Source organism: Castor canadensis, chromosome 1 (assembly GCF_047511655.1).
Source record: "Castor canadensis chromosome 1, mCasCan1.hap1v2, whole genome shotgun sequence".
NCBI lineage: Eukaryota > Metazoa > Chordata > Mammalia > Rodentia > Castoridae > Castor > Castor canadensis.
The window spans coordinates 156,581,181-156,608,914 of record NC_133386.1 but is presented as its reverse complement, the minus strand read 5'-3'; the positions used below and the strand labels follow the sequence as shown (position 1 = coordinate 156,608,914).

Below are 27,734 nucleotides of genomic sequence, written 5' to 3'. Positions count from 1 at the left end.
TCTTTTTTATCTTCTTGATGTTACTGTGGTTGGAACTCAGGGCTTTGCACTTGCTACTCAGGTACGCTAGTGCTTGAGCCACACCTCTAGCCCCTTTTGCTCAGTTAATTTGGAGGTGGGGGTCTCCCTTTTTGCTGGACTGCAGTCCTATTTATGCTTCCCATAGTAGCTGGGATAACAGATGCATACCACTATGTCCAGCTTTTTCTGTTAGATGGGGTCTTCTGAACTTTTTTGCCCTGGATGGCCTGGAACCACAGTCTTCCTAATCTCAGCCTCCTGTGTAGCTGGGATGATAGGCACATGCCATCGTACCCAGCTATTGATTGAGATGGGGTCTTCTGAACTTTTTTTGCCCAGGCTGGCCTGGAATTGTAGTCATCCCTATCTCTGCCTCCTGAGTATCTAGGATTACAGTTGTGAGCCACTGGCACCTGGCCTTCTTTTACTTTTTTAATGAACATTTTATTGAGGTGGAGAGGAATTGATCTCAGGACTTTGTACTTGCTAAGCAAGTGCTCTACTACTTGAGCTATGCCTCCATAGCTCATCAATGAACATTAAAAAATCATTTTTTTTTTTTGAGATGGAGTCTCACTGTATTGTTGCCCAGGCTAGTCTCAAACTCATGAGCTCCAGTGATCCTTCTGTCTCAGTCCTCAGCTATAGCTTGGACTATACATGTGTCACAATGTCTGACTTGGTAGTAAGTTCTTAATCAACCAGGGGGATAACTTAGTAGACATTTCTTTCCTTTAATGTGCAGTAATTAATACAGAAAGTGTCTTCATCAAGGTTTGGGCTACCACTCTAGCTATATTTAGAAACATAAACATTTCTTTTTCACCAACAGTGGCCTTCAAATGCTTTGAGTATGACCTATAATAAGATTTTTATATAGCTAGCTAGCATATATGTGTGTGTATATATAACTGAAATATCTTACTACCTGTCATATATTCTGTTTTCTATTCAATTTCATGTAAAATACTGTTTTTAGCCTATCCAGGTTATTTCCTGACCATTTATTATGACTAATTGTTGGAAAACCCTGGTCTAGAGTATATCACCATTAGATAGTAACTTCTGGAAGAATGTAATGATGTGTTTTGGTACCTGTTGGTCATTTTATGGTGCTATAATTACATGACTCTATAATCATAGTATTATTTAAAAAAATATTTTTGGTGGTACTCAGGGCCTTGGTACTTGATAAGCAGGTGTTCTACCAGTTTAGCCATGCCTCCAGCCCAATCATAGGGTTATCTGTGGACTAATAGATATGGGTATGCTGAAGCCCATATTGTAAATATGTAAATAAAAATTAAAGGTGTATGGTTCTGAGAAAGGCCAATATCAAACCAATAGAATCCCAGGTATTCCTATAATATGCTAATTTTTAATCCTGGTTGTACATTAGCATTAAATGGGAAGCCATTAAAAAATGTTGTTTGGGGATGGGGATGTATCTTAGTAAGAGAGTAAATTACCTAGCATGTGCAAGGCTGTATGTCCAATCCTTAGCACCAGAAAAACCCAAAAATTGTTGCCTATTAAATCAGAAGCACTGGGGATTGGCCAAATTTCAAGTGTTTTCAAAGTTCCTTCAGTGTTTCTAATGTGTAGATATGACTGTGTATCAGTGTGCTTACTGGGGAGGAAGAAAGATGGAAACAGTAACATTCAGTGGAAGGAAGATTTCCTTAGTGAGAAAAAGATAGTAGTGAAAAAGAGAATTATTTATTGTTTTTATCTGGCCTATTTCCAAAATGGGACACCATTTGGAAATGGGATACCTTAGATGAAGGAGGATCTGAATCAGATCCTCGACTTGTCACCCTGTTCCCTTACCTGGAGGACTGGTATTGAGTCCCATTTCATGAGAAGAATTTAGAAATAATTCACAAAGTAGGAAGGGGCAAAGATTTTATTAGTTACCTAATGCAGAGTAAGCACACGAGAGCTTGTATGCAGGTGGTACACAATTTGTGGCCTTTTCCTTGGGGCTTTCTATACTAGCTCATGTGTGGGAAGGAGTTTAACTTCAGCTTTCCTCCAGATAGTCATGCTCTTTATGCCTGCACCTGGTGCTATTGAAGTCATTTTGCTGTTGTAAAGTTTGATCTTATCACTCAAGCATGGAGACATGAGTTCTCAGGTAATCTTACTAATTAAAGGGACTTGTGACAGGAGTGTCTGTTTTTTGTAACTTTTATTTGGCACTCTTTTGGTCAAACAACTTGCTCTGCCAAGCATTTTTGAGTCCTGGGAGCATCATTTATCTGGGGCAAGGTCAGAGAAACTTTATCATACATTATTCTTGTATGCTTTTGGCAGTATTTGGGTTTGAATTTAGGGCCTTGTGCTTGCTGGGCAAGCGCTTTACCATTTGAGCCAGCCCCCACTCCTTTCTGCATTTTGACTCATTTTTTAGATAGGGTCTCTTACTTTTTGCTTGCGATAGCCTCATATTACCTATGCCTTCCACATAGTGGAATCATAGATATGAACCACCATGCCTGGCTTGTTTGTTGAGATGGAATCTTGCTAATTTTTTTTGTCTAGGCTAGTCTTCAACCGAAATCCTCCCAATCTCTGCCTCCTGAGTAGCTGAGATTGCAGGTATGAGCCACCATGCCTGACTCTTCATATATTCTTCTTAATTGGGAAAATGGTGAATACTGAGAAAATTAATGTTGATTTTTATTTGTATTTTTAATCTTATAATCTCAATAACCTTTTCTCATACATATTTTATGTTTTGAAGCTGGTAAGTTTTAGATTCCCCCAGACCAACTCTCCTTATTAAGATAGGTGTTTGGATCTGCCAGGTACTTTTTTTTTTTTAATTATATTTTTTAGACGATAAGACAGAAAAAGCTATCATTAGGAGATACTTATTTTCCTTTAACGAGGTCTCATTTTAGTCCAAGGATGAGTATTGCCAGATGTTTTTCTTTTTTCTCTCTTTTTTTTTTTTTTTGGTGGGACTGGGGTTTGAACTCATTCATGGTTTTGTGCTTGCAAAGCAGTTGCTCTACCACTTGAGCACACCTCCAGCCCATTTTGCTCTGGTTATTTTGCAGATGAGGTCTTGTGAACTACTTGCCTGGGCTGGTCTCAAACCAAGTTCCTCCCAATCTCAGTCTCCCAAGTAGCTGGGATTACAGGAATGAACCACTGGTGCCCAGCTCAGATGTTTTTCTTGAGATATTTACCCAGAATGTGCTTATCCAGAGTCTGGACAAATCATCAGTGCGAGGTTAATAGCATGGTTTGCTACTAGATGGTAATGGGGAGTGAGAACCTTCAAGTGACCTATCAACAGCTTATTCTTAGCTCCTGGTTCTTGGTTCACTTTGAATTCTTTTCTATTCCCTTGGTTTTAACTTGCTTTCATTCTCATGCTACCTTCCCTCTGTTATCCAGTCTCGGTATTTACTGTGTCATGTAAACATACATTAACTCATTTCATCACAACAATTCTATGAGATAGGCACTACTATTATCCTCATTTTATAGAAGAAGGAATTGGGACACAGAGAAGTTAAGTAACTTGCTTAAAGTCCTATAGCTTAGTAGCGTGTGGAACTAAGAATTCTTGTCCTGAGCAGTATGTTCTTAAGTAAATCAAAAGACATATTCACTAAGACTATGAGATAGGAATACATATTAAGAGATAGAACAGTTAGGATAATTTTCTAGTGTAAGTTTAAGTGAGTTTGCCTTTGGGCTTCCTGATAACCAAGGTAGTCAGAGATTTTTACTCTTGGTAGGCATGACCTGTATGGTTAAAACTGGAAGAGCATATGCTCAATAAACTGTCCTTAAATAGTTTATTTTATTCCAGCTGGAGATTTAATGCATGGTAGCTAAGTGCTCTCCCACTGAGTTACACTCCCAGACCTATTAAGTCATTTCTTGATCTTGTTGTAGTTATCACTTACAGAGCCTACTTCCTGTTCTGTAAACAATACTGGAGTGCTTCCAAAAGGTGGTGTTTCTTTCAGTGTTTCCAAAAGATGCACAGATTATTGCATCATAATCTTGTGCAGTGTATGGGTGTGTGTGTGTGGGGGGGTGTTTAAAATGCAGATTTTTGAGCTCTGTCCATATCTACTAAAATCTCAATCTCTGAAGATAAATTCCATGAATTTGCATATTTTTTCATTTTCTTTGGGTAATTCTTGTGTACACTAAAATTTAAGAATCACTGGGCAAGGTGACTTAAGTTTATTTTCACCTCTAAGTTCTATGTATCTAATCAGCTCATGTGTTATACTATCTTACTTATTCAGCTCTTGAGGCAAGTATCAAACTCCATTTGGTTCATTCATTCATTTTTCATTTGTTTTGTACATTCTTATTTACTTAAGAAACTTTTTTGAGGGGTTGATTTTTAAAATTTTGTTACTTACTGGGGGTACATTGTGACATTTACAAAAGTTCTTCCAGTATATCATAGTTGAATTCACCCCCTCCATCATTTACCTTTATCCCTTCTTCCCCCATTCCTGGAATAGTTTCAGCAGGGCTCATTTTTCTATATAAATACACATGTACACAATATTTCCACCATATTTACACTCCTTATATCCTCACGCCCTTAAGAAACTTTTTGTTTTTTTAGTGACAGTGTTTCATGGTAGCTCAGGCTGGCCTTGAACTTGAACTCTGATCCTTCTGCTTCCTCATCCCAAGTGCTGAGATTACAGATGGGTACCACCACACCCAGCTAAGAAACTTTTTGTTTTGCTTTTTAGAGACAGGGTATTGCTATATAGTCTGGGTTGGCCTCAAACTTAATATGTAGCCCAGGCTGGCTGAATTTGTGATCCTTGGGCCTCATCCTCCCAAGTGCTGGGATAGCAGGCATGTATACCCATGCTAAAAAAACTTACTATGCAGCTAGTATGTTAAGCATTATACTTGGTGCTGGGATATATAAGTGAATCAGAAATAATCTTTTCCAGAAGTTTACAGTATAATAGGAAAGCAGGCTGGTAAGTAAATAATTTCAGTGTATATAAAAATAGAGATACCCACTACTTTTCAAGGAAGGTACAATATCTCTGCTTGGTTTGGACAAAGAAAATTACATAGAAAAGATGTATCCCATGCTAATGGCACAGTGGATCCTGTGACTATTTATTGGAATGAATTGTATGAGCTGGTCATTGTCTTAATTAATTTCCTCACATGTTATACTGGTATTGTAAAGAATATATTTCCAATGTGGATAAAATGGGAGAAACAGACCTTGATTTACTTCAATCCTTTATATGTAAACTTGACTACTTTCTTTCCTCCCTCCCTCCCTTCCTCCTTTCCTTCTTTCCTCCCCTTCTCTTCCCTCCCCTCCCCTCCTCTTCCTTTTCTTTTCAGGATTAGGGATAAAAGCCAGAGCCTCTTGCATGCTAGGCAAATGCTCTACAATTGAACTATATCCCCAGCCCTTTTTCATTTTATTTTGAGTCAGGGTCCTGCTGTTGTTTGGCCTCAAACATCGGATCCTCCTACCTCAGCTTCCTGAGTAGCTGGAATTACAGGCATGTACCACCACACCCAGCTACTCATATCTTAAAGTGCCACCTTGGTATATCATAAATGTAATGTGTATGCTTAATTATTGTTTGAAGCTGTGTTTATTTTGTCTCAAATAGGTAATACGTATAACATACCAGTTCGTTTCTGGATTTTGGATTCTCACCCTTTTGCTCCCCCCATTTGCTTCTTGAAGCCAACTGCAAATATGGGAATCTCAGTTGGAAAACATGTTGATGCTCAAGGCAGGATATATTTGCCCTATCTCCAGAACTGGAGCCATGTAAGATCAGCCTGCATTTTCTTCAAAAAGTTTCTGTTTGATTCTGATGGTACAAAGTATAAGCATACTGCATTATCTTTCAATTACAGTCTTCATGTTATCTTTAGAAGTAATTTGCAATTCAGCTCTCTAGGGTGATTCAAGTCCCAGAGCCCTCATGACAACAGCCTGTACAAAGCTTCTGTCTCCTGGTCTGGGAGCCAGCTGGTGTTTGTTCCTTGTCTTTTTATAACTGCTTGCCACTTGAGAAAGCACATGAAAAGCTACTAGCAAGACACTAGGGCTTGATTTCCCAGTTCCTCCCTGTAATAGATGCTTGTATTTTATATGTACACACAAATAAATATGTGTATACATGTATATGTATTTATATATAACATGTACATATTTGTAGCTTTGCCTGTTTTTGGCCTTGATGTAAATTGAATTATGATGTAAATTGAAATATGTAATCTGTTACGTGCTGAGTTTTAACTGAGCATTATGTCTTTTGTTGTTTTATTGGTGGTACTAGGGTTTAAACTCAGGGTTCATGCTTGCTAGGCAAGTGCTCTTCTTCAGCCACGCCTCCACCCTTTTTAATCTGGTTATTTTGGAGATAGGTTCCCACTTTTTGCCCAGGCCGACCTGGACCATGATCCTCCTCTTTGTAGCAGGGAAGACAGGCATGCATTACCAGACCCAGCTTTTTTCTGTTGAGATGGGGTCTTAACGAGCTTTTTTGTTCAGGCTGGCCTTAAACACTATCTTTAGATCTCTGCCCCCCAAGTTGCTGGAACCACGAACTACTGCCTTGATTTATAGGCCAGGGATCAAAGTCTTGGGGAAACACTTTACCACTGATTTTATACCTCCAGCCTGAGCATTAAGTTTATAAAATTCATCCTCATTGATATATATATTTGTAGCTTAGCTGTTTTACAGGTCCTCCTATTATGCAAATTTATGTTCTATTTCATCTAAATTATATTGAGCATTTCCCTCATGTTAAACTATTTCCAAAATGCATGGTTTTTAATGGTTCCCTCATGACTCACCATAATGATATTACACAATATATTTCTCAATTACCCTATTGTAATTTTTTTTTTTTTTTTTTTGTGGAACTAGGGTTTGAACTCAAGGATTTGTGCTTACAAAGCAGGCACTCTAACACCTGAGCCACACCTCCAGTCCATTTTGCTCTGGTTATTTTGGAGATGGGGTCTTGTGAACTATTTGCCCAGGCTGGCCTTGAGCCACGGTCTTCCTGATCTCAGCCTCCCAAGTAGCTAGTAGCTAGAATTACAGACATGAACCTGATCGTTGTTAAATATAAAGGTATATATCTGATGTATCTTTAATAATTTCTTGGTACAGCACTTACCCAGTGTGCACAGAGCCTTGGGTTCAATCCTTAACACCACAACAAACAAAAAACAAAACTTTTTTTCATAATAATTTCCTAATGTTAATCCCTAGGAATAGAATTATTGGATCAAACATTTTTAAATATTTTAAGGATTTCTTGTAGATTACCAAATAAGTCTCCAAAAAGGCAAACAAAATGTTGTATTTCTGCTGTCACTAGCAGTCGGTATAGGAGGACACCAATTTTACAGTACCCTTTCTCTAATAGAGTTATTATTATTAACACAAAACAAACCTCTGCTCATCTCTATACATTAACTTAGACAGATGTACAGTATGTTCTCATTTTGTAATTAAATATTTTATAAAAGGATGATTTATAATAAACTTACATGTACCTAGGAAGTTATAGAACTGAAGGACATAGATATGTTAAGAGTTGAGTGAACTTGGAGAAAAAGGTGGTATTAGGGTTATCACTTCTTATTCAATAGTCATGTTGTAAAAAGATGGGCACATTTTACTTTGTTTTTATGGTTTTCTATGATTTTCACATAGAAAACCTTTAAAAGGAAGGAAAAAGAAATAGAGAAAGAACACACACCAAATTGTCCATTGTGGAGTTGACTTCTTTATGAAATTTTTTTATTTGCATTACCTGATGATTTAAATAAGAATTACCAGTTAAATGTGATGAAAAATAAAAACTTGTCAATTATAAGGACAAAATGGCATCTTAATCTTAGTTTTTAATTACTTGGTTATTTGAGAAATTGAAATATTTTTTTCATGTTTCTTCCTTTTTGAATTGTCTATCTCCTCATCCATTGTTATTCCTTTGTGTGTGTGTATTTGCAGTACTAGGAGCCTTGCTCACATTTCCTTTTGCTTTTAGTTTGTTTTTCCAACTATCCTCAAACTATATTTTGAGGATTCTGGGCATGACTCAAGTGGTACAACACCTGCCTGTCAAGTGCAAGACCCTGAGTTCAAACCCAGGTACTTCTAACAAAACAAAATAACCCCCTCACCCCCCCGCCATATTTTGACATCTGTGCCCTATTGCAAGAATTCCTGTATCCTGTTTCTTCTCTCTGTTTTTCTTTGACATCTCTTTTCATAGTTTTTTTTGTTTACTAACTACATACTCTGTGATAGTCCTGTAATTTAGTTGACATTGTACTCAATTTAGTTTAGACAATATTGATTCATTTTACTTTTCTGAGCCTCTTTATTGTAAGCTAAAACAAGTCTTAAAAGATATTATTTAAATTGCCCTATTTAAAAGTGCTATAGTGCCTTTGAGTTCCACATGCAGTTGGCACTATAATTGTGTAGAATTTTGGAGATAGAAGAAATATAGAAGTCATCTAGACCAGGGATTGCAGACATGTTCCTGAAGAGATTCAGAGGGCTACATTAGACTTATAGAATTTTGTTTGAGGAGCACAGTGGCTTTGTTTTGCTTTTTTGTTTTGTTCTGAATATGATTTTAATTCCTGAAGCATTACTTCTCCAGTTTGCCACAATAACCATCTGTCCAGATTTTCTTATACTTGGTGGATTCACACTTCACACATTGCATGTTATCTGCTTGGTCCCTGAAAGTATTTGTGTTTTCTTTTTCTTTTTCTTTCTTTATTTTTTTACAGCACTGGGGTTTGAACTCAGGGCCTCAGACTTGCTAGGCAGGAGCTCTTACTGCTTGAGCCACTCCACCAACCCTTTTTAGTAATGGATGTTTTCAAGATAGGGTCTAGAACTGTTTGTCCAGGCTGGCTTTGAACTGTGATCCTACTGATTTCTGCCTCCTGAGTAGGATTGCAGGTATGAGACACAGGCACCCAGTGATATTTGTGTTTTTGACCCTACTGGCATTTTCTTAACTTATAAATAGTGAAACCCAGACTCTGAGAAATTAAGCACTTTTAAAATGAGCATACTATTAAATATTTATCATAACAATAGTAATAAACATGCATTTTACTTTCACAGCTTCTATTTGCCATGCATTAGCTCGTTTAGATTGTAACAACCATTTGGGACTTGCTATTCACTTGTGTTACTGATGCCACTGAAGCACAGAAAGATTAAGTGAATTTCTCCAGGGTTGTAGAAGGATCTTTTTTTTTCCTTTTAGGAAATACACAGTAAAGGTTTTAGGGATAAGGGGCGTCATGTCTGCGATTTTCTCTCATCACATGTTTCAGAGGAGACTAAGAGAGCATATGTGGTAAAATGCTGGCACTTGATTGATCTGGGTGAAAAGTGTATGTGCTATTTTTGAAATTTTTCTATGAGTCTGAAATTGCTTAAAAATAAAAAATTTAAACAACGAAAGTTTCTAAACCTACATATTATGCTCCTAAGTGTATTCATGCTATTTTCCTGCTTTGGGGAGATGTTGGTTAGTATTTTTGCCTTTTATTTTATGGGCATGTGTCATATTTCCCATGAATTCTCTGGGGAGGATACTGTATGACAATAAAATTTGATTTTCTTTTTCAATTAAAAGTGTTGGAATAGTTAAAAGTATCACATAACTTGTATAGTAGTTTTGGAAAAATGAGAATATGATTGAATACAGTTAACCCTTGAACAACACAGTTTTGAACTGCATGGGTACATTTATAGGTGGATTTATTTTTAATTTTTTTTAGTTTGCAACAATTTGAAAAACTTGCAAATGAACCACATTGACTAGAAATATCAAATTCAGAGTAGTTTGGTGTATCTTAAATACATAAAATATACAAGGATAATCTATTTTAACATTTACTACCATAGAATATACACAAATCTATTATAAAAAGTTTATTAAATTTATGAAGCCAGCTGCGGTAGTGCACACCTGTAATCCCAGCAGGATTAAAGGAATATAGAAAATTTGAGGCCAACCTGGGCTATCCTGTAAATTCCAGGCCAGCCTGGGTTACAAAGCAAAACCTTGTCTCAAAGCCAAACAAAAAACCAAGAAACAAACAAAAACCAGTATAAAATAAAAAAGCACTAAAAAAGACCCTTACCTATACAAACACTTAAAGACCAGATATCGTGCCGTTTGCATTTAACAACAACGTAAACAAAGGTATAATATTAAATCATAACTGCATAAAGTTAATTGTACTACATAGAGTATGTAGTAGTGTAAGGTTAATTACCTCTTGTTGTGATCTGAATACCTGTTTAAAACACTGTGACATTAATCTCAGTTCATCTTGCCAGTAAATTGGACATTACGTAAAAACTGATCTTTCATGGTTCTCATGTATTTCTCACTGTATTTTACATGTGACATACAGAGTATGTGTAAATCAACCACTTATGTTATTGGTAAGGCTTCCAGTGAAGAACAGGCTGTTAGTGAGATTTTGGGGAGCCAAAAGCTAATCAGATTTCAGCTGCATTGTTCAAGGATCAACTGGACATTTTTGCTGTGACAATATATGGGTTAAAGAGATAGTTTTCTGTAGCAGAATTTTTGTGTGACTTTTCTCTTGGTATTTGCAGCCTAAATCTGTCATTGTTGGATTAATTAAAGAAATGATTGCCAAATTTCAAGAGGAGCTTCCCCTGTATTCTGTATCATCATCTGATGAAGCCCGGCAGGTAGACTTGCTGGCCTATATTGCAAAAATCACTGAAGGTTTGTACTTTTGTCAGTCAGGTTGCCTTAAAAATTGTGAACTTAGAATTTCTCACTAATATTCTTTACTCTCTGCTACTTGATTTCTATAAAAATACACATGTATATGCACATTTCTGTGTTTAATACAGATCCCTATATATTGGTCCTAAGGTATCGCTATACAATTTCAATGAAAAGTTTAAAACGTAAAAAATTTTCTTATTGTCACAGACAAATAATTCTTATTTTGTGCAAAACCACTTGATATATGTTAATAATCCCAGCCTTTTTCCGTTACATGTGTCTGTAGCTTTTTGGCTTATTCAGAAGATGTATAATTCTCAGTGTTTCTTACCAAGAATAAAGCCAGATACTCCTGGTTGGAACGTTTCAGTAGGAAGTTGAACTTTTTTTTGTATTGTAGACCAGAGCAATAAGAATCAGAATTTTTTTCAGAATTATGGAAATCTTTTTTTTTTTTTTTTTTAGTCTTTTATTTTAAATGTTTGGAAAAACTCTTTTTAAAAAGATAGCCTCTATTTAGTAAAACACTTAATATAAGACTCATTATTCTTGCATGCGTTTGTTCAAGTACTTTTTAAATGTCTGTTATGGACTAGCATAATGTTTTCTGAGTTACTGAACTTTGGTATATATTTTTAAAGTATGCCAAAAAGATTTTTTAATATTTTAAAATTCTCAGAATAATCCCCTTTTCTTTATAGGTGTCTCTGATATACATTCAAAGAGTTCAACAAATCATGAGCATAAGAGAGTCAATAAAATTACTGTGGTTGGAGGTGGAGAGTTGGGTATCGCCTGCACATTAGCAATCTCAGCAAAGGTATGTAAATCACAGTGGTTAGAAACACATGTAGACTTTCAGGTAGTTTATGTTTAACATCAAAAAATAATGGCTTCATTTTATCATGTAAATAAACTTCGTTTTGCCTTAAAATATATTTAGTAAGTTGACCAAAAAAGAAAGCTGAACATTCTCATCAGTGTTGTTACCTCTTAATTAGTAGCTAGTCATGGAATTAGGTTTTTGAAAAAGTGATTTGAACAATGGGCTCATTCTAATCGAGGAGAAGGAAGCTTCAACTTGACATTCATCTGACTTTGTTACAAGTTTTTGTGTGATTTCTGAATCGTAATGGTTTAATTAAACTCTAATGTAGGGAAGGGGGGAGTAACGACCCAATCATTGTATGCACATATGAATAAAGGAAATAAAAAAAAAAGAAAAAAAAACCTAATATAATACTTAATTTAGCTCTTTCCAAAATTAGCAGGTTTTTTTTTTTTTAAAGGATTGCGTTATGTAATTATTTTCTTTTAGGATCATACTTTCTGAGTTAATATTTTACATTAGTTTATGACTTTTTTATTTTTTGTCAGTCTTCTTTTCTGTATAAATTGTTTACATAAAGGCTTAAATCCCATTCCAGAGAGATAAAAGCCTTGCCTGCCTCCCTCCAGGGTCCAGTATCATGGTAACAGCATGTCTTGTGTCATTTGAGAGATAGAGCCTAGAATAGAATAACTGTTGTCCTATATGTTTTTTTGGTGGCTGACACTGGGTTTTCTTTTCCCATCAAAATTTGATTGTTTGACATCTAAATTTTTCCCTTTCCATTTAAGATATCCATGTATGGAGGTAAATTCTACTTCAGAAAATGATTAAATAATATCCAAGGAGCTAGAAAAATTTTAAAGTTGACTGTTAAGGACAGTATATGCTAACCTTTGGGAATAGTTTTGTTTCATTTTCTCACCCTCTATCTGTGTACCCTGCTACCTCTCAATTGAGATTTGAGTTGTATTTGCTGCTTTGTTATTAAATAAAGTACTTCTGTAAACATTGCTTTATAAATTGTTTATTTTTCCATATGAATTACTTCATTTTGGGAGTGCATCATCTCAAAAATAGTGCCAATGAGTTACAGCAGTGAATTGTTTTATGGCACTCATTACATATTGCTAATTGGCTCTTCAGAAAGGCAGGACTAATTTATGCAACTAAAGATAATGTATATCAATCAACCTGGTTTTTGACATACTGTAACAGTACTAAGTTTTATTAATTTGATTTGTGATTATTTTTTCTCCCACCCCTCCCCTTGGTAAACACAGGTTAGTACCCTAAAGCCATATTTTTTTAACTGCTAGAAGAGTCTCACTGTCATTATTTGCCTGTGTGCCGATCTGGGTTGATACTTTTTTCCATTTTTATTTTTAAATATTGTTTTGATACAAGGTACAATATTCAAATATTGCAACACTAGTAAGCAGTCCAGTAGTGGTAGTCTAGCAGTAACAGATCTTTATATTAAATGCTTATTACATGCCAGGCATCACTTCACTCATTTGTACAGCATCCCCAATTGTGCTTACTATTTTACAATGAAGAAACCAAGGCACAGGGAGGTTGCCCAGTTTACCCAAAGTGACACTGTTAATAAATGGAGCCAGGATTTGAAGACAGGTAATCTGTTTATCAGAGCCTGTATTCTAGATCTTTTTTCCTTTTTTTTGGTGGGACTGGGGTTTGAACTCAGGGCTTGGTGCTTTGTATTTTAGATCTTTACTGGCAAAGTATGGCTTCCAGACCAGCAACATTGTCATCTAAAATTTCCTTAGAAATGTGTAATCCTACTTCTAAATCTGCATTTTAACAAAACCCGCAGTGACTGAGCCATTAAAGTGTGAGAAGCTTTTCTCTAAACCACCACATTACACTGCTTCCTGGTTATTGTTTGTGATGAATATTTTGGTTATTTCTATGAATACCTTCATATAAACACCATGTGATTTTTTTCACATGTACTTACAAGCTTATAGGGTAATTTTTGTAAATGAGATTAATGGGTTAAAGGAGTTACTGAATTTAGATTTTAAAATGTTTTAAAATTTTGATAGAAATGGTCAGATCATCCCTTATATCAGTTTATTCTCACACCTATGGTGTATGAGAATACCTGTTTTCCCACAACCAGTGTTTTTAGACCTTTAGATCTTTGTGTATCTAATAAATGAAAGTAGAAACTCATACTTTTCTTTGCATTTCCCTTGTGAGTGTGGCTAACAATAATAAAATTCATAGCTACAATTTAGAGAGAACTACTATAAGCTGGCTCTGTGTCATATAATTAATCTCACAACTACATGAAGTAAGACTTTCAGTGACTTGCCAGAGTTATATAACTAACAGCTAGTATAGGGGAGTTGTTTTCTTTACAATTAGTCTTTATGCTTGATAGTCTGGAAGAGCTCTGGGTACCTTAGAAAGACCTTCCACAAACTTTAAGGCATTTCAATGCTGTTTTCAAATTTACAAGTCAGCCTATATGCTACCCAGGGAGCCATAAATAGGCAAGTGGCATATTTTCCATGAGATCTGTGGAGAGGGTACTGCATGATAATAGAATTTGACTTTAGACTTATGGTCATTACCCAGTTTTAAAAAAGAAAGCTGGCATTAGTTTTGACTTTCAGGCTAGGAATAAGGTGCTAAAATAGACCCCCAAATCATTATAAACTGTTTCAGAATGGACATTATGACATCAAAATGAAAACAAAAGCTCAGGAACAATAGCAAACTTACTGAGTGCACCAAGTCATTTCTGTCACTCATTCCATCAAAGGAAACCTTCCATCTGTGGCTTCTGAGTTAAGGCCTCTGAGACCCTGGTTTTCAGTAGTCAAGCCTAATGGGATCACATTATTCAAATTAAAATAATTTCTTGCTTGCATGTCACTTTTATTGCTATTGTCACTTTTATTTATTGCTTCATAAGATTGCTCACTTTTGGGGGGAGGGAGGATAAAGGAGAATGATGGAGGGAATGAATTCAACTATGATATATTGTAAGACCTTTTGTTAATGTCACAGTGTACCCCCAGTACAACAATAATACAATAATGGAAAAAAAAAAAAAGATAGCTCACCATTAATACTTTTTATTTTTTTTCCGGTGGTACTGGGGTTTGAACTCAGGGCCTCAGCCTTGCTGGGCAGGTGCTCTACCTCTTGAACTTCTCCACCAGCCCTTTTTTGTGTTGGATATTTTTGAGATAGGGTCTTAGCAAGTTGTTTTCCCAGGCTGGCCTTAAACCTTGATCCTCCCGATCTCTGCCTCCCCCCTGTAGTTAGGCTTACAGACATACACCGCTGGCTCCCAGGTTAGCCCTCATTTCTTAATGAATTTAAATCAAGTAACTGGCCATGCCCAATGTCATGCTGTTCTTTTCTAATTGTGCCAAACAGGGCATTGCAGACAAGCTGGTCCTTTTAGACCTCTCAGAAGGGACAAAAGGAGGAACAATGGACCTTGACATCTTCAACCTACCTAATGTGGAGATCAGCAAAGGTTTGGTTATTCTGCCTAAAGCATTTATCTTTCTTGGTCTTATAGTGAATCCTAGATTTTTCTTTTTTTTTTTTTTTTGGTGTGCTAGAGATTGAGCCCTAGAAATTTAATACTGAAAAAACAGCTCAAAGATCACCTAGTTCAGACTTTTTAGCTCTGACATTTGTCAGGCTATATAATTTCTTAAAGTTTAGCTTTCTAATCTGTAGAGTGGTACTAAAAATACCTACCTCTTGGTATATAGCATAGTGCTAAACCAAAATTAAGAAAAAACATTCAATTCCTATTGCTTTCACTGAAAACATAGTGTTAAAAATAAATTTTAATAAGAAAAAGGATTTTTATACCAATAATTAAATTTAAAATGCTAAAAAAGTTACTCTAGGGGAGCTCAGTGGTAAAGTGCTTATGTAGTGCATAAGTGCATGCATAAGGCCCTGGGTTTTATCCCTAACCCCACAAAAAGAAAAAAAAAGAAAGGCCAGGTGTGATGGTGCACACCTTTAATCCCAGCACTGCAAAGGTTGAGGCAAATGGATTTCAAGTTTGAGGCCAGTCTGGGCTATATATTAAGATCCTGTCTTAGATGCTTCCACCCCTTAGAAGAAAGAAAAATATTATTTTTTCTTCGTTTTTCTGGTGTGTGTGAGATGGGATCTTGCTGTGTTGCCAGGCTGGCCTCAAGTTCCTGGGCTCAAACAACCCTCCTGCCTCATCCCAAGTAGCTGGGACTATAGGCGTGTGCTACTACCTCAGGCTTCTATCTCCTTTTAGTTTCTAAAAGATTGCATCTATTTTATAACATATAGCATATTATACAGATATATTTATGTAGATAAACAACCATATTTGGAGATGCAGGCTTGAAAATATTTTACTAGGGATACATGAACAAAACAAAAGCAAGGGTTTGGGGATGTAGAATGTTTGACTCCTGGGGCCAAAGCCCTTGGTCTTGAACCTCAGCACCACAAACAAACAAACGAAAACTACCATCACCAAAAACCCCAGGAAGCCATTGAACAAAACATGTTTCCTTAAAATCAGGAGGTTGTTGAACAATGCATACTTTCTAAAACACTTCTACTAGTTTATCGGTTAGATCACGTTGTACATGCTATACTTTTTTGGGTTTCCTTTGTCTTTCCTTAATTCCCCTGTATTCCTTGACCATGTTTTCCAAATAATATATACAAACACATAGTCTTACAAGCCTGAATGTACTAAGAATAGTGGGCAGAAAAGTTAAAATTATACCTATCTTTTATAAAATTTGAATGCCACCAATTAATAAAACTTTGGCTTCCTCTAGGAGACAATTAGTTCATTTCCTTCTCTGAAAGAGTGTTGTAGTTGCTTTAATGATCCTTTTGTAGGCCTCATGTAGAGGCTTCCTTAGGGAGCTGATGCTCTCTTGTGCTTGTCATTTGCAGGTCCTGAATTTCTTCAGGGACCTTTTTACTATTCCACATCACTTTAGGTGATTGTTTGGTGCACTGACCCGAGAGGTTGTGAAGCCATTTAAGACCTAAGGAGATTGTTTTTTTCCTGTGTGTCTATGTGTTAACTGTCAATAACTGTTGAAATTATCAAATAATTAAAAGAATGGTACTTTTAGAATGGGTGGTACATGCCACCAACGAGGGACTTAGTAATTATCTGGTGAATGTTGAATAAGTATGCATCATCTTGGGGCAGCTTTCATATTGTTCTTAATTTTGGTTGTACATTTCTTTTTCTTTTTTTTTTTTTTGGCAGTGTGCTGGGGTTTGAACTGAGGCTTCATACTTGTTAAGCATGTGCTCTACTACTTGAGCCACTCTGCCAGCCCTTGGATGTACATTTCTGATGACAGTTTATTTACTACTACATGAAGTAATTTTAAATATAATGGTTTAAGTGTATTACATGAAGAAGTACATTAATAATTTGGGGAAGTAAAGCTTATTTGGAAATTTTCGTAACACCCCATCATGATATGATATGATAGATGATTGCAACTGAGTGATTACCCTAGAGTTGTATTTTGCTTTGTTTGGATTTTTAAAAATAGCTACTATATCATTTTGGGGAGGGATGTACATATGATCATGCAAATACACATACATATACATATATATACATAGTTATGCTGGCGTATGCATGGACTAAATCTGGAAAAATACTAAGGAACTGTTATGAGTAATTGCTTCAAGAGTCAGGATGGAGAATCTGGCTGCACTTGTTTGTTGCATGTAATGGTAAATATATTTATATATTAAATATTATGTATTTAAATCCCGTTTTTATTGTGCTAAAATACAGTAACACTACTATCAGTAACTTATTTATTTTATAAATTTTTTTTATTATGATACATTCATTATACGGGGAGGGATTCATAGTGACAATTCCAATTAGGCGTATATTGTGCATTAGTTACATCACCCCCATCATCTCCCCGTCAACCCTCTCCCTGCCCCACTTAAAGCAATTTCAAGAAGTTTCTTTGTTCTATTTCATGTAACTATATTAAACCCATCAATCATACACCCTCACCTTAATTGCCTTCATTCACCCTCCTTCCTCTCATTAGTACCCATCCCCACACACTGTACCTGTTTTACAGTCCTGTCTTTTATTACTAATATTTAAGTTGATGTTCACAGGGGTTTCCCAATGTATCCCCACAGTAGGGTATACTTTTATTTTGGTCCATTCAACCCCTTCCATTACTCTCCCTTAACCTTTACCTCTCATCCATTTTTCAAATCTGGCTTCACTTAACATGATGTCCTCCAATTGTCTCCATTTACCTTTAAACCACATGTCATTATTCCTTATGGCTGAGTAAAACTCCATTGTGTATATATACCATATTTTCTTGGTCCATTTATTAGTTATAGGGTATCTGAGTTGTTTCCAGAGCTTGGCAATTGTGAATAGTGCTGCAATGAACATTGGTGTACAGGTGTCTCTGTTTTATCCTGAATTATGTTCCTTTAGGTAGATGCCCAGGAGCAGTATCACTGGATTATGTGGCAGTTGAATCTTTAACTTTTTGAGAAATCTCCATACTGCTTTCCATAGTGGTTGTACTAATTTGCATTCTCACCAACAGTGTATAAGGGTTCCTGTTTCATTGCATCCTCGCCAGCATTTGTTGTTGTTATTTGTGGGGAGCGGATTAAAGCCTATGAGAACTGGACACAGGCAAGGCGAGATGCAGTTAATTGCTTTTACCTGTAGGCCAAGATAGGCATAGCCCCTGGCCACGAAACAGGGAAAGGCAGAACAGTTATGTTCAAAGAACCCAGAATGCAGGTTTCTCCTGTTGCAATATCACACCCTTCCCAGTGGCTTCAACCTGTTTGCTGCTATAGAAGACCCCTGAAGGAGGAAGAGGGGCTTTTGCCTTTTGGGGCTTTACTTTGGGCTTTTGGACTGTTTGCTTTGGGGTGCTTTTTGCCTTTGAATATTTGGAAGAAGCTTTTACTAGGGGACTTTTGGTGTGGGAAGCTTTTGGAAGGGAAAAGAATTGTTGAAGGGAAAAATGGCTGAAGCAAAACAAATTGTTGAAGGAAAAAAATGCTAAAGAGGGGTTGATAGAAAGTCTGCACTGAGAACTTTAGCATAGGCTTCAGAAAGCAAAGCTGAGAAAGAACTTCATACATAGTCCATAGGAAAGCTAAAGCTAAAGAAAAGTCAAAGAGAACATGGGACAGTGCACAGTGCAAGTCTCAGTAAGGACCAAGACCTTAAGAGTTATGCACATGCAGTTTTTAGGTGGGGCTATTGGTTTGCAAGTTTGAGAACTGAGGCTTTGAGAGAGCTAAAGAGAGATGGGGCAGTGCAAGCCTGGGGGCAAAAGACTTTAAGAGCAATTAAGTTAAAGATAAGCTGAGAGCAAACATGAGACAGTGTGAGCCTAAGGAAAGAGGTTTTAATGAAGACTTTTGAAGCAAGGTTTTAAAGAACTGCAAGGAGTAAGGCCTTAAAGAATCAAGATAGAAAAAAGAAGCAATAAGGGTTGGGTGTCTCCAACCAAGCATACAACACACCTGACCCCAACTTTCTGTCTGTCTGTCTATCCTGTGTCTTTCTAAAATCTCCAGTCGCCCCCAGTTAAGCCCAGTTAGGTCCAGTAATATCCAAAGAGTGGGAGAGAAAACCTCGCTCTAGTAAGGGAGGGAGCATGAGAAACAGAGCCCTCTTCAGTTATTGCTCTTGAATATAGCCATTCGAACTGGGGTGAGATGAAATGTAGTTTTGATTTGCATCTCTTTTACAACCAGGGAAGTTGAACACTACTTTATGTATTTACTGGCCATTTGTACTTCGTTCTTTGAGAATTCCCTGTTTAATTTAGTGCCCATTTCTTCATTGGGGTGTTGATTCTTTGGGGGTTGAGTTTTTTGAGTTCACTGTAGATTCTGGATACTAGTCCCTTACCAGATGAGTAGCTGGCAAAGTTTTTCTCCCATTCTGTTGGCTGTCTCTTGAGTCTGGTGAACGCTTTCTTTGCTGTGCAGAGCTCTTTAGTTTGATGCAGTCGCATTTGTTCATTCTTTCTCTTAGATGCTGAGCCTTTTGAGTTCTACTTAGGAAGTCATTTCCTGTACCTGTTTGTTCCAGTGTATTTCCTATGACTTCCTGGAGTTGTTTCAAAGTTTCAGGCCTTATATCAATGCCTTTGATCCATTTTGAGTTGATTTTGGTACAGGATGAAAGACAGGAATCTAGTTTTAGTCTTCTACATGTAGATATACAGTTTTCCCAGCAACATTTGTTGACGAGGCTGTCTTTTCTCCAGTGTGTGTTTTGGGCTCCTTTGTTGAAGATCACTTGGCTGTAGATATGTGGGTTTATGTCTGAGTCTTCTATTCTGATCCATTGGTCTTCCTGTCTGTTTTTGTGCCAGTACCATGCTATTTTTATTGTTATGGCTCTGTAGTATAGTTTGAAGTTGGGTATTGTGATACCTCCAGAATATTAGTAACTTTTAATACAAATTCAGAATGTATATTTGGCATATTCACAATGTTGTGCAATCATCACCACTAATTTCCTGAACATTTCATCATGCCAAAAGAAAGCTGTAGTACACATTAAGCAATCACTCCCTATTTTCCCTTCTTTAACCCCCAACCACTAATCTGCTTTCTGTCCCTATGGCTTTGCCTGTTCTGATATTTTATACATAGTCATCCCTCAGTATCTATGGGGTATTGGTTCCAGGCACCCACAGATAACAAAATCTGCACATATTCATATCCCTTATATAAAATGGCAGTGTTTGCATATAACCTATTCACATCCTCTTGTATACTTTAAATCATCTCTAAATAACTAAATAACAGTGCCTAATACAATATAAATAATTTTTCTACTATATTGTCATTGAATAATGACAAGGGAAAAAGGTCTGTGCATGTTCTGTACAATTTTTTGAATAATTTTTCCCTTCTTTTGATGGCATGGTGAGTTTTTTTTCTTAAGTATTTTTAATCTGATTGGTTGGATGCAGAACCAATGACTTCAGGAACTTACTATAAATAGAATCATATAATATGTGACCTTTTGTATCTGGCTTATTTCACTTCAAGGTACATCTATACTACAGTATGGGTCAGTACCTCATTCCTTCTCATGGCTGAATAATGTTCCATGATTTGACTAGACATGTTTTATTTATCCATTTATCTCTGGAAGGACATTTGGGTTGTACATTTTTTCTGTTGTGAATAGTACTTCTATGAATGTTCATGTACACTATTTTTTTTAAATACCTGTTTCAATTTTGGGGTCATGTACTCAGAAATAGAATTGCTAGATCATGTGGCAATGGTGTTTAGTTTATTAAGAAATTAATGGTATACTTTTGAAAAACTATTAACAACACATATAGATGTGAATAACTCTATTTCTTTGAACATTTTTTGTAATATTCCATCATATGGATGACTATATGTCATTTAACCAGACTGGTATTCAGACTTTTAGGTAATTTGGGGGTTTGTTTATGTTTACAAATAATTAGGTGGAGAACATTGTATTGCAAACATCCTTGAGGCTTTTCAAAGTATGGCTGGCAGAGTAGGTAGAATTACTGGATCAAACAGTATGTGTTTTGAAATTTGATAGTATTAACCCCAATTCATACTCTCTCCAATAGTGTATAAAGTTTCCTATTTCCTTTCTCTTGTTTTCTCTTTGGTTCTGTTTTAAACATAGCTAATGGAGTAATTGGTCTGTGATACTATTTTGATCATGTCATTTCCTGGCAGAAGACATGTGATATTTATCTCTTATCCTTTATTAATAATTGCTATCCACCCCCTTTTTTTTAAGGGACTCAGTAACATATTCTACATGCTTTACATATGTTTACTTTCCATTACTTCTACTCCATTTTAAAGATGAAAGAATTAAGACTTAGAGGACTGGAGGTGTGGCTCAAGTAGAGAGCTCCTGCCCAGCAAGCTTGAAACCCTGAGTTCAAACCCTGGTACCGTGGGGGGAGGGGGAGGGGTGTGGAATTAAGACATAGAGAGATTGTGGCTTACATTATGAAATTAGTAAAAGGGTAAGCTGGAGTTTCACACACCCATCTATAATTTCTTATGATTTACTCCAGAAATAATCTGTACGTATGCAAATGGAAATGTGTGTTCAGATATATTTGTGTTTGCATGGAAAAATAATCATAGAGCAAAAAGTAAGTCATCATATTAGAGCACAGTAAAATTTGTTCAGTTCTTAAAACATGGTTTATGGGGACTGGGCATGGCTTATGCCTGTTATCCTAGCTACTCGGGAGGGAGGACTGGAAATTTGGCTCAAGTGGTAAAGCACCTGAAGTTCAAATCCCAGTCAAAAAAAAAAGTTATAGGAGGTGAAGATAGGATTGCAGTTCCAGGCCAGCCCAGGCAAAAAGATAATGAGACCCCCCATCTCAACAAACAAGCCAGATGTGTGTTGGTACACATCTGTAATCCCAGCCATGTGGGAGGCATTGGTAGGAGGATCTCAGTCTGAGGCTGACCCTTGGTATCTGAAAAATAACTAAAGCCAAAAAGGACTGGGGCATGGCCCAAGTGGTAAATAACCTCCCTAGCAAGTGTGAGACCCTGAGTTCAAACCCCAGTATGTCCAAAAACAAACAACAAACAAAAACCATGGTTTATGGGTTGATTACTTATGTTGGAATCACCTGAGGTGATCAAAACTACAGATCCTTAGCTTTTGCCTTCTGTTGGTGGAACCTGAATTTCCAGAGGTGGAACGTGGGAATCAACATTTTAAACAAGACTCTTAGGTAGCTCTTAGACTCCTTGAACTATTCATTGTGAGTAGATTGTCAAATCAGCCTAGCAGATTATAAATAGCATTTTATAAACATGAGCTAGAGTAGAACAGAAAACATCAAAGCATATGTAGTAAAGGTATTTTTATGATGTTTTTGTTTTTGTTTATCTTTATACCTATACATATATTATACATGAAGATCATGATATAAAATGTATTTCTCATAATATGGGTTACAAATTTATATTTTTGCGGTACTGAGGCTTGAACTCAGGACTTCCCATTTGCTAGACAGGCACTCTACCACTTGAGTCACTCTGCCAGCTCTGGATTGCAAATTTATAAGTTTGAAATTCACCTTACTGACATTGAGAATCACTGATTTAAGCTTTTTGTCATCTGCCTTCCTCCTTTCCACTCACTCCAGGTTCTCTCTCATCAGCCTTCTGTATGTCCTTCCTAGTTGCCCTTCTTAATTTTTATAGCTTGAGTTACCTTCTCTCTAGGAAACCTGCCAGAGTAAGCTCTTTGCCAGATCTCTCAGTACTGTTTTTTTGTTTTTTTTTAAGGGAGACAGCAAAGTTTATTGAAAAGCAAAAGCAACAGCTTCTGGGAGAGAATTGAGAAGTGGGACTCAGAAACCAGTAGTCCCCTCTGAGTACTCTTGATGGTCTTTGTATTGTGCCTGCAGCTCGTGTCATTTTTTCCCTTATTGTGAAATTTTATCAGAAAATCCTTTCTAAAGATAAGATAAATAACATACCTAGTTCATGGCTTGGTTTCTCAAATATGGTAAATCTTAGAAACTCATGGCATTCTTTATAGAATCCCAAAACTCAGCTCACTGGGTATTAATGATTAAAGGCATCCACTGGCACTGAGCAGTGGTTTCCTACCTTATTTTAAAAAATGAGTGTTCTTGTGTAACATTTTGAAGATCTGTCCATTTCACCAGAAAAAAGTATCCCTTCTATTCATTGAATGAAATAACATGCCTAAAGCTACTGTGAATTTGTTCTTTGTGGGTTCCATCCCACCAACATGGGAAGATTTTTAAATAGTTATCATCTTAGCACAATTTTCTAAATTAGGAGTTATATCATATGAGAGAACATACATTTCTAAAATTTTGAGTTATATTAAAAATAATTTGAGAAGAGCATATTTGATCATTTTTAATATGGTTAGAACAGTTTAACAATATACCAGAGACATGAAAATAATGTACTGTTTTTAGTATATTTAGACTGATACACTAATGAATACTTCAACAGGTCTCTACAGTATTTAGCCATAATTATTTAATGCAGAGTTGCCTGGTTTTTCATGGTTTTATATAAAATAAATGAGTAATGTTTTAAAGTAAAGTCATCTTTTATTCATTACATCACCTTTATAATCTGTGAACAGATTTCAGCTGAGTATGGAATATCATTTATTGGGTCTATTGACCTATTTGAGAGTGGTTTTGACAATCACTTGGTATAACTGTGACCAGCACTTGTCTAGAGTATAGACTTTGGGAACCAGTGCTCAGCAGGAAGGATATAATTTTACTGTGGGGTACATATAGAAATGGGAAAGAAGTAAGAGGCTTGTGTTCTGGTACTACAGATGTTGATTGAGCCCTTGGCACAGGAGGAAGCTCATCACTGTGTTAGTAAGTAGTGGTAAAGTTTGGATTTGAGCTAGGCAGCCTCATTCTGAAGTCCTCAGTTCTAACCCTTTGTACTATCTTATGCTGTGTATAGGTTAACGAAAGACAATATCTTACTCACTTTTGTGTACTTAGAGTTTAGCATAATTACCTGTGACATGGCAGAACCTAGTAAGGTTTATTGAATTAATTTTTGTCAAAGTAAAATTTTATTATTATCTTTAACCTTGTAATTTATATCACAGGTTTACACAAGTTCTTCCTAATTCCTTTTATAACTGTATAATCTTCTTTCCGTTATTAAATCATCAACTTCTAAGGTCTAAGGGAAGACTTGAAGAATCTGATAAAAATTTTGTGTGCCTTCCAAGTGCAAAGAACTTAGTTACCTGTGGGACAGTTTGTCAAAACCTGGTTGTGCATCAGGCCCATCTGGGAGGTTGCATTCCTGGGAGTTATTTTCCCTTATCTATTTAAATGATATCTTCAGAACATGAGATAATCTGCATTTTTATTATGCTTCTTAAGTAAGCATCCAACCTAATACGTAAGAATTGTTGCAGGGGATTGATCAAGACTTTAGGCTGAGTAAGATTAAAATAGATGCCAGGTCTTCCAGGATTGGGGAAGTTTGTACTAGCAGAGGTGAGGGAAAGGTTACCAGTTACTAAGGGACTAGGTCTGAGAGATGGGAAGAAAAGACAGAGAACAACTGCTCTCACAGAGTTCATAGTATGTTTGATGTAGTTGTTACACAGGTGTTTATGAAACGTGGTAAATACAGTGAGAAATATTCCAGTTGGAAAGAATTTGTGGAAAAGCCAGTATTAGGAAAATGAGAAGTATTTTGGGGAATGAATATATAACCAGCTTGAGCCAAAGGTTTATATAAGAGAGTATCAGATAATCCTGCCTTCTAAATTCAGAGATTAAAAGGCTTGGGAACTTGATGGGAAAATCTTATGGAATAGGAAGCCTTTCTTGTACTTTTGAAATCATATTACACCCCTAAAATTGTTCACTCTTAAATCAACTGTAAGGATGAGGGCATTTCTATCATTCAAAATAGAGGAAGCTAAAGAAGGAAAAGAAAAATAATTCTGGAAAGATAGGTTGAGGCCAATTGTAAAGTTATAAGTTGAAATGTTCACTGATTTTTGATAATATGGACAAGTCATCTAATCTCTCCAGGTACCAGTTTTCTCATCTTTATGAGCGTGTATGACTGAATTTCTAAATATAGCAAAGTGCTTAATAGCATCTGAAGCCAGGACTGCCTGGGCTTGAATTCTGGCTCTTCTACTAACCAGCTCTATGATTTTGAGCAAGTTACTTTTCTGTGCTTCAGAAAATGAGAGTTATATTGCCCATTCTGTGTTGTAGATAAGATTGAGTACTTTGGAAATCTCTTAAGACAGTACCTGACACATAGTAAATGACATGGAGGTGTTAACTGTATTCCTTCCAGTTCTTGAGGTTTTTGACTCATCAACAGGTATCTACCCTGATCACTAGAACACAGGAATTATTTAAGAGGACTCATGGAGAACTGTAATTAAAATCTAGATCTACCATTGCCATAACTATGTCAGAAAATGAACTAACATTGGATAATGCATTTCCCAGTCGATATATTGCATAAGTGTTTCTATGGAAATAGTTTAGAAAGATAGCCTTAGAGGCTTAATTAAAAATATAAACCTTGGAATCTACTCTGTGTCCTACTGGGATGCTAATAATCATTTATGAATGTTGACTCAACTCATAAGTTAACTAGACTTATGTTTCTGTTTCTGATCCTGATAACATTACATCTGGTCACTGTTTTGACAAGTATTTATTACAAAATACATGGTATGGTAAAGAGTAATATAGTTATAAAATAGCATACTTGTGCTTGAGATCAGAGGAGGGGATTCCATAGACCAGCTTTTCCTAAGCCATAACATTTGCTTACCTATAGGTCCCATTGAAAGGAGTTGTTATCCAAGTTTCTTTTACCCAGTGTTAAGTCAGTTAAAAATGAGCCAAGACAGAAGGATTACAAGTTCAAGGCCAAGCCTCGGCTGTAAGGTATTTTAATTTAGAGATTTTCAAACAAGGTGTGTTTTTTTCACTTGGAGTAGAGTCCATAATAAATAAAAAAATAAAAGCAGCACCACTATTCTGCTTGGAGAGGCCAATGTAAGTGGCCTGGAGCTGTCCTTACCAGCTGCCTCCCTAGTTTTATTCTCACTCCTCCCAGTTTGCCTCTGAATCACTTTCAAGGAATTCTAGGACTTCTGAGTTCACAATCTAGAAGCTGGTGATATAATTGACTATAGGTTCACTTTGCCTGTAGCCTATTATTTATTTTCCCTTAAAAATTGGCATTACATAGAAAACTCAGTCCTTGTATATAGGTTTTGGATCCTAAAATTTATTGTTGTTTATCTTTATTGCTATTTTCTCCTCGTGGAATACAATTTTTTTGTGTATGTGTGATACAGTCTTGCTATATGCCCAAGCTGGCCCTGAACTTGTTGATCCCCTAGTGCTAGGATTATACAAGTGTACACATGGTCCTGGATACACTCTGACTTTTAACTTTCAGCATTTTTTGTAATTGATTTAGAGGCAAGCTATGTGTAGGAAAAAGGAAAACTTTTTTTTTTAATCATGAACTAGAACTGAATTAAAGCCTATGTCTTGAGCTCAAACTGTTTCTTTTTATTCATTAGATTTGTCTGCCTCTGCTCATTCCAAGGTGGTGATCTTCACCGTCAACTCTCTGGGTAGTTCTGAGTCATACCTTGATGTGGTGCAGAGCAATGTGGACTTATTCAGAGCCCTTGTCCCAGCTCTGGGACATTATAGTCAACATGGTGTCCTGCTTGTTGCATCTCAACCAGGTAAAATGCTTTATTTTAAATTAATTTGGTGGTTCACTGTATCAGTAGAATTGCCATTACAGAAAAAAAGCCATGAAATTTTAGATTATAAAGAGATGGATATTCAATAAATTTTTTCTTACAGTGAATAATATAGTATTTCCATATTCTATCAACCAGTTGCTTCTTACGATTGTCATTAACTACATTATAACTTATATGAAATGTGGTATTCCAGTTGTTAACCATACCTTCCTCAGTGAGAAATGGTTAAACATTTAGGACCTACCAAAAGTATATAGAAACTGTTATATACTTTATTATTATCTTATTTGTGAGCTAGGCTAGAAGTATATTTTTAAAAAATCTTTGTTTTCACCTTACACACAATGTTTAGTGGAAATCATGACCTATGTGACGTGGAAACTGAGTAAATTTCCTGCAAATCAAGTGATTGGAATTGGATGCAATTTGGATTCACAGAGATTGCAGTATATTATTACCAATGTTTTAAAGGCACAGCCTGCAGGCAAAGAAGTATGGGTTATTGGTGAGCAGGGAGAAGACAAAGGTAAGAAGGACACTTCTGTTAGTTGAACTGGTAAATCACAGGGTCATGGCATTCAGATATATGCAGGGACTTTAGAATCATGGAGCTTGTGTTTCATGATTGAACGTCATCTGCGTAAAAGGCCTGATGTAGACCCTGTGCAGTGGGCTTTCTCTCATTATAGTTATTTCT

At 36.3% G+C, this 27,734-nt stretch overlaps 1 protein-coding gene across 5 annotated transcripts in view; it reads left to right on the top strand.

Moving 5' to 3' along the window:
• Positions 1-27,734, top strand: part of Uevld (UEV and lactate/malate dehyrogenase domains) — a 65,574-nt gene that overhangs the window by 22,671 nt on the left and 15,169 nt on the right. Inside the window, exons 4-10 of one of the 5 annotated variants that reach the window (XM_074042759.1) lie at positions 5,664-5,827; positions 10,688-10,823; positions 11,531-11,649; positions 15,076-15,178; positions 26,086-26,195; positions 26,869-27,013; positions 27,390-27,563. In XM_074042759.1, coding sequence (XP_073898860.1) covers positions 5,664-5,827; positions 10,688-10,823; positions 11,531-11,649; positions 15,076-15,178; positions 26,086-26,195; positions 26,869-27,013; positions 27,390-27,563 — 951 coding nt within the window. Of the gene's footprint in view, positions 1-5,663; positions 5,828-10,687; positions 10,824-11,530; positions 11,650-15,075; positions 15,179-26,085; positions 26,196-26,842; positions 27,014-27,389; positions 27,564-27,734 lie in introns of those variants that run through there. The other 4 variants (XR_012435898.1, XM_020180182.2, XM_074042768.1 and 1 more) reach the window with 4 other exon arrangements.